Source organism: Sinocyclocheilus rhinocerous, unplaced genomic scaffold (assembly GCF_001515625.1).
Source record: "Sinocyclocheilus rhinocerous isolate Xijiao unplaced genomic scaffold, SAMN03320098_v1.1 scaffold1677, whole genome shotgun sequence".
Lineage (NCBI taxonomy): Eukaryota > Metazoa > Chordata > Actinopteri > Cypriniformes > Cyprinidae > Sinocyclocheilus > Sinocyclocheilus rhinocerous.
This window is the reverse complement of record NW_015646345.1, coordinates 130,213-138,419: the sequence shown is the minus strand read 5'-3', so window position 1 is coordinate 138,419 and position 8,207 is coordinate 130,213. Positions and strand designations below refer to the sequence as shown.

Genomic DNA, 8,207 nt, shown 5'->3' with positions numbered 1-8,207 from the left:
CCTTTTAAATAACAAATCAAAGCAATCTCTTTACACTTTAACATGTATTTTTTTTTATTTGCAGTGTGCACAGAACAATATTTTTAACAAAGTATTTTTAGATTAATTAAAAAAAACTACACTATACTATTTTGCATATCATCCTTAAAAATGGCATGTGAGACAGGAGTTTTGAGAGTTATGCATCCCAAATCATAGCTGGCTGTTAAGTAAGCCTTTGCTAAATAGAAATATGCATTCATGATTTATAGGTTAGTATTCACCCTAATTTCAGTTTGTTTTCTACTTTCTGTCAATTCGTGAAATGTGGTGTTATCACATGTATGTGAATAGTGACTTAAAGTGACAGATACATTATTATAAACCTGGAGCTCTGATGTTCTGTGTCTCTTCTTCGCTGCAACTTGGACTTTTAAGGTTAAGTTTTATATAAATAACCATAGCTATCCCCAATATTATGCATGGCATGGACTTGCATGGTATTCATGGTGTTATTATTTACAGGGTCAACAAAAACAACTATCCGTATATTTCTAATGTATTAGGATTTAATTTTTTTAAGAGTTAAGTGTCATGGTCATTCACACCATATAATGCTTATATTCTAGATAAATACTGATATTTACGCAGAATATGCCCTAGCATTTATGACATTTTAATATTGCACAAAAGTCTTTGACGGAAGTGACTCAATAGCGCTTCATGCTGCAGAATAATGCACTTTTAGCCGCTCAGAGTTTCACAAAATGTCTTAAAATTACACGTTTTATTACATGCATTTTAGTCTCCCACACTGGTCGCTTAATTATCTTTGCGAGTGTAATCAGCTTTTATCCCCGCAGTCAGACAGACGACGATATTTTACTTTGGTGCTCTTTTCAGCGGGATTTCTGCTCATTTGGACTGAAGATGGGCTGAAAAACACAAAGCGACATAATTTTGCATAGATTGAATTTGAGTGACATTGCGATGTGAACTCATGAAATCACATGTGAAATATTAAAGTGTTTTAAATGTTGAAGTGACAGAAGTCGCTTAAGTGCAGTGCGCGAGGTTAAACTCGTTTGAAGGGATGGACCAATATGAATCATAAAAAGAGTCTGTTTATTGAAGGTAAGACGCGAGCTTTATGTATTTGTGTCTTTATTGGGGTTTAATGTGCTGTTTGTCTTGTGTTAGTGTATAAATGTGATTATGCATATTATCCGTCAGATTTAATCGTGTGTGCGTTAGCGCACGTGCTAACCGAGCAGCAGCATTCACGCTGCAAAAATATAAACATCTGAGCTGATTAAACAATAAATATACTTACATTAAAGTGCATTGTATTACACATGTGTAGTTTGAAGGTCTGTCCCCTTGTTAAAGTATCTGTTTCAGTGTATAAATGCTAAAGCAGACTGGGGCCTGATGCTATGCGAGATAAACAAACTTCAGAAATCATTGAATTTAAAAAAAATAAAACGTTATATATCTTAAATCATTCTAAATGTGCTCATTATGCCTTGTCATCAACAATAAATAGGACTATATGTATTCATCACGACTTGAGATTTTTAGCTGTGTTTCTCATTGATTCAACGTGGGCCCTGCCCTTCAACTCTGTAATATCAGTATAACGTTACGTGAAAATATTATTTTCCTCTCATATACGAATGAATATATTCTCCTGTTTTCATCTGCAGAATAATCATATTGCCATCAGAATACATAAAAGACATGAATGAAATGTTCACATTCATGTCGACTACACTTGCAAATGTGATCAAATATGTTATGTTTCTAATTTATATGCAGTTTTATCAAGAAAAACTTTGATGCTGGTTCGACAAAGCCTTGTCTGAAGAGTGGTTTTTAAAAATGGTCAAGTCACCTTTCCTTGTGTATGTATAGTGCTTTATACAATAGAGTTTTTACAGAGATAGTTAGGAATATAGGTGAACACAGAGACAGATAGATAGAGCTGTAAATTGGAATCGCCATTAAAAAATAAATTAATTTATGCTTTTGCTCATCAATATAGCATTTAATTGATTACAAATAATCAAAAGGAAAAAAAAACAGTAATAGTGTGATTGATTTTTGATAGAAATAATAAATGTTTTCCATTTTCAGAAATCTTTTCTGCAGCCATTACTTCTAACACTGTGTCTAAGGATCGTTTGCGTTGTTCTGAAACAGGCCCTTAAATTGTTAAAATGTTGCATTTTCTTCTTGGTTTGGTTTGTTTTCACAAGGCAACTTGTGAAAGCATACCAAAATGCTTTAGTTTTTGTGAGTAAAACTGTCCTCTCATTGGTCAGAGTACAACTTTTTTATGTTCCTCGTGGCGTCAGCCATCCAGAAGTTAGCTTAGTGGGCTGATTGTGATTGTAGCCATCATTCCCGCTGATAAATTTGATATAATTTAACAGATAGAGCCTTCATCGGGACAGCATTCGTGTTATGCACCGGTTTCAGAAAGAGCAGTTACACAGCAGTTTAAGATGAAGGCGATCTCGGACTGATTGTTTTGGTGCAGAGCAGAATTGCTGTGTTTACATGTGCCTGAAGGAACCGTACTAAGGCTGAAAATGTGCCAGATTCAGAAACAAATGCTCCAAACAAGCCAGGTGGGAAAATGTCCTAAAACTGCGTCAGTTGATGTGATGCACCGTCTTGAGGCTGTCAAAGTGAACATTGCAAATCCATTTTCCTGTTGTCGGAAGATGACAATCGCATTCGATTAATCGTGCAGCCCTAGTCGGAAGTAGTGTAAATCAATATTATATATTATATATATTAATATGTATACCAATATTTGAACAGTGCATTAGTTTATTGCTTGCTTTTGACACTATGTGACACACTGCTTACACACTGTAAGAAACACTGTGTTACATAATCTTTCTAATATGCTGATTTGGCACTCCAGAGACCTTTTTTTGTTATTAGCACAGTTAAAAATGTTTGTACTTAATAATGAAGCGTGGAAACGGCTGTAGCCTATATCCGTTTCCAGTTACCAATTTATTGAGTATGCTTGCATTTCTTGCAAGTTATTGTACACATGTGAATCAAAATTTGGTTTTACACTTTTTTTATTTATTTATTTTTTTTAAAGGATGCTATTCTATGCACTGCTGTCTTGAAAGAAGAACACAGACTAGATCTTCCTAGAACGTTCTGGGAAAAATGTGTAGCCAAAAATTGGAGTAGCAATTTGACGATTTCATGTAAATTAAATGTTCAATTAGTAAATGAATGATTGTTCTTATCTGTCATATATTAGGGGTTAAACAGATCGCAGTTGATCTGTGATGCGTACAGACCAGACCCCACAGTTCAGCACGCATGTGATTCGCAGATTAATTTGCCAATTTACACGTTCAAGAGATTTTAAACCACAAGAAGCGAAAGAGAACTCAATTTGTTACTCACGCGAAGCACGCACACGCATATGAGTTGATTCCTCTTTCAAGTCTCCTTGTGTTTGAGGTACATACACGTATAATTGTCAAAAAAACCCTTCTTGGCATTCTCATTCTCTGTGCTTTAAATATTTTTTTTCTTGCTTATCTGAAAAATCATCCGATCCGTGACTCAAAAACCACAATATGATCCGTTGAACCATATATATACTGTATAATATAAATCCCACCCCCCTTCAGCCAGTTTGTGAGAATATTTTGCGGTAATATAGGCCTAACCCTTGCTTTAATATATCTGGTAGAAGTGTTAGATCAGCACAGCGGTCATTGCTGCAAGTGGAGGATTCATTGATGAGCAAAGTTTCAGTATGTATGTAGAAATAGTTCATGACATTAATAATGTCTTTAATTTTCTTAGCAGTTTTCATGAATCGTTGGAGATTAAAAGTCTCTTTGAACCCTTTCACCAAATTGCAGCTCATTGCATCTCAAATGCATATTGGAGTGCTGAAAGTTGATTTATATTTACATTTGATTTCTTATTAAATTCTTTTTTCAAAAGATAAATATTTGATTCCTTATAATAAAAATTTATATAATCAAATGGATATGATATGATGAAAGTTTCTTATGATATTCCTTATGGCCATGTTCTGATACGTTGTTCTGATGTGTTTGATAGCTCTGGATAAATGTGAGGACAGGAGAGATGGAGGCTTTAAGCAGACCTGGAGGTGTTCTCTCTCAGATGATCGTGAAGATGACAGCAGACATGAGTAAGGTCATTTAGCACAGAGCAGCTTACAGCCCACTCAAGCATCTCTGCATGAACGCTTCCTGCACGCTTAAAGCTGCTTTGAGTCAAATGTTATTATCACCGTATACAGAGAAACATTTAGGCCAAAGAGAAGTTAAAGAAATACAGAGCCCCACATGCTTAAATGATCACAAATTCTGCAAAACCAGTGTTAATTTTGACAGCAAATGTCGATCTAGTCTTAGTCATAGTCTTTTGACTAAAATGCCATTTAGTTTGTCATATTTTAGTCATCTGAATTGTGTTAGTCGACTAAATCTGGCTAAAACCTAATGGGTTTAGTTGGAGTAATGCATTTATTAAGCATTTCTCTAAAATTTCCAAACTCATTATATAGGTTTGATATTAAGGTTTTATCATGCAATATAGACACAGATTTAACTGTTGTGACACACAACATGCCTTTATATTAAAATGAAATAAAACCACTTCTCATAAAAAAGCAAGTACATGGTCCTGCTTTCAATGAAATAACAATGGTTATATAATATGCATTCTTTATAACAACTTAACACATTCTTTATTATTTCAAGCAGGCATGTTTATTTATTTACATCACAGTTTACTTTATTTTGCTATCCTCACTTATATAAATGAACTATAGTGTCCTGCATCCACTAGTAAAAAAAATATTTAAAAAATTATATCTGTCTGCTGTCTGTTGTTCTGTTGTCGGTGTTTCATTGTCTGAATATGGCGCTTATCACATGCTGTGTGGTATCGGCGTTTGGTATCGGGGCATTTTAACGAGTACGAGTACAGGAGCTCAGTATCGGGCCCGATACCGATACCAGTATCGGTATCGGTGCATCCCTAATTATAATGATACACATCCGATATTCTCCCAACTGTTTATGTTCACTTAAGACGTAACCGAGTGTGTTTACTTGAATACTCGTCAAAACGGACAATTCAACATAATTTTGTGTGTATTTCTCCGTTCATGCGAAGCGAAAGAGAGCTGAATTCAGTCGTGCGCTGTTTGAGAGGCGCTTTTCTGTGTGTGCGCTTCAGGTGTGTGCGCTCAGAAAACTGGACCGAATTGAGTTCTCTTTTGCATCGTCATGCTTTTCAAATTTGTGTCCAAATGTCTGCTCTTCTCTTACTCCCAGATATTGACAATTTTTAACGTTTTTTGAGACGTGCAGCAAGTGTATGTTAGCTTACGTCCCGCCGGATAGATCGGTAGGCTTTTACACTTCAAATGTGCGCATCTGGCCTCCTAACCATGCAGGAGAGTCGTTCTGACTGGATGTCTTACCAAATCGTCCCTCCCTAAAATTTTCGTCTCGGGTTTTTATTCATTGACGAAAATGTCAATAGATTTTCGTCATAGTTTTTGTCATTCAAAACTAGTTTTTATTTCGTTATCGTCTCGTTTTCGTCGGTGAAAAAATGTCGTTCACGAAAATTATTCGTCAACGAAATTAACACTGGCTAAAACCATACGTATAGTGGTCTGCTGCACTGGAAAAAAAACTGCAATCAAACCAAATGTGACACCATCCTAAGGGCTGGTTCACATACAAGTTTTTACTCTCTTTTTACAATGTAAATACTCTCTAGATCAGGGGTCGGCAACCTTAGGCACGCGTGCCACTATTGGCACGCTGAGGGAAAATCAATGGCACACTAAGCACATGCAAATTAATGTTAAATTTTTTTGCAAAATGAATATTATTTGTTTAGTCCAACAAACATTCGCATGACAAATGACATAACCCTTATACATAATTAGGTTAAATTTTTGTTAAAGTTGTCACTGTGCATAGACGTCACGTGTCAGCGATCACAGTTTGCGCTCACCGTGGTGCTGAACTTCAGGCGAGGTTAACAAATGGCAACGCAAAAGAAAGCAAAAGTTGATGTTCGGTCATTTCAGCCGTCTTGGAGAGAAGAATATGGATTTATTTTTCAAAAAGATCGTGCCGTTTGCACTTTGTGTTTCGAAAATGTTGTGTGCTGCACATCTAGTGTTAAGCGCCACTTTGAAACAAAACACGAGAAATCCTTTACAGATCAGACAGATAAGGCAGAGTCCATCAGGCGCACTGTGTCCAATTATGAAAAGCAAACCAGTACTCTCCATGTTTTTGCTCAGTCTAAAAACAATGCTACTGAAGCAAGCTACCGAATTGCTCATTGCATTGCTAAACATGGAAAGCCATTCACGGACAGAGAATACATTAAGGATGCTTTCCTCTCTAGCGCAGAGGTTTTATTTGATGGCTTGCCTAACAGCTTATAACAGTTTTAAAACATTTTATTTTAATATTGTTCCATTGGTAAACTTAACATAAATGTCAGTGTTCTCTTAAAAACAGTTTGGAAAGACGCCTTTGATCACTAATTTAATGTTTAATGCTTTTTTGCTGCTTTTTGTCCCCAAAAATAAAAATTTTGTTTCTGTTATGCGTGTTATGTTTATTGACCGTTTAAATCTACTGAACAATTATATTGTGATATAATAAATAAACCATAATATTAAACATTAATGTTGATATGGCACAGTAACTGCCAAGAAAAAATTGAATGGCACATGTCAAAAAGGTTGCCGACCCCTGCTCTAGATGGATATCTTACATCATTGCGCTTGCATCTTTTGTCTTGCGTGTGGCATGCCGTTCTAAAAATGTGCTGCTCAAGTTTAAAAAAAGTTTAACTAAAAAAAAAAAAAAAAAAACACTTCTCGAGACCTTGCATTTTTTCCCAATTCAACTGCTCAAGTTTTGGGTTTTTCAAAGTAAATGAAGTTCTGAGTGAATGGCCTCTTCAGTGTCTTTCTCCTTTTTTCCACTAGCGCCGCTCTTGTGACCATGGAGCGAGTGAGTGGCCAGCAGGAGCTTTCCCCTGAGGGAATGAAGGTATCCGCAGTCTTTCTGTCTCTCTCATATGCTCCATTATCTTTCAGTTATCTTTCAGTGATTGAGCTCCAGTCCTCTCTGTCTTTCTCCTTCCTACTCCGGTCTGGGTCTGTATTGTTTTCTTACTGTTGGCGTTTTTTGCACCATTGGTGTATAACAGATGTATACTAATTATGTCTCATGGTGTGGTAGCAGCTATCATGTAGTATTACGATACCACTCTTATTGTTGTGATGATTTCCAGGGTAAGAAATCAACTTTTCCATTAAGGAGCAATATTTGCCCCGTGGAATTGGGTTCCACATAATTTTTTGCCTTTTATAATAATCATTAAATATTTGTCTTTTATGTCAAATGTTTAAATTTATCCAGTTACTTCAATCAGAATATATAGACTCTTACCAATAAAACTGTATCAACATCAACAAAAGTCATCTTTACACTGCTAATAAAACTGAGAATAAATTACATGCAGAAAGTGAGCAAAGACCGTTCCCCGTCTCTGAGGTGGTCCATGATTTGTGGACTCTCGCAAAAACTCCTGTTATAGTCACTGAAGCTGTCTACAATGCAAAACGAATAGGGATGTAACGATTCACTCAACTCATGATTCGATTCGATTCACAATTATTATTATTTTTTAACTAAATGAGATTTAAGACAAATTATAAATTAAATGTGTCCTTTTATTATTGCTTGGACAAAATGCTGAACATTTCTTTGTGAAGTTGAAATATAACACTATAATAACATACTAATATACTAATATAGCACTTGCATATTATTGCTCTTTTGTTGGTTTTGATTGCTTCTATTTTCCTCATTTGTAAGTCTCTTTGGACAAAAGTGTCTGCTAAATGACAAAATTTTAATATAATGCAAATGTAAATAACAAAACTACATTGAAATTTTAAAACAAGCCCCAAATCAAATAAATAAGTAACACAAATAAAATAAATCTCTTCATATAAACAAAATAAGGCTTTGTCTGTGCTCTTTCCTTTTAAAATTAGAGGCAACCACTGCATTTTAATCTTGATCCAAACAAAGATCCTGCATACATGCAACATGAGCAGTTCTTAATCTAAATTACATTGTATAATTTCGAAATTTGAA

General features: G+C 35.3%; 1 protein-coding gene across 2 annotated transcripts in view; it reads left to right on the top strand.

The window, feature by feature from the left end:
• The first annotated feature begins 688 nt into the window (after window positions 1–688).
• Window positions 689–8,207, top strand: part of LOC107707326 (sentrin-specific protease 6-like) — a 34,041-nt gene continuing 26,522 nt past the window's right edge. The window contains exons 1-3 of one of the 2 annotated variants that reach the window (XM_016511313.1): window positions 689–1,113; window positions 4,093–4,186; window positions 7,028–7,091. In XM_016511313.1, coding sequence (XP_016366799.1) covers window positions 1,083–1,113; window positions 4,093–4,186; window positions 7,028–7,091 — 189 coding nt within the window. In that variant the 5' untranslated portion in view covers window positions 689–1,082. The remainder of the gene's footprint in view (window positions 1,114–4,092; window positions 4,187–7,027; window positions 7,092–8,207) is intronic. The other variant, XM_016511314.1, reaches the window with a different exon arrangement.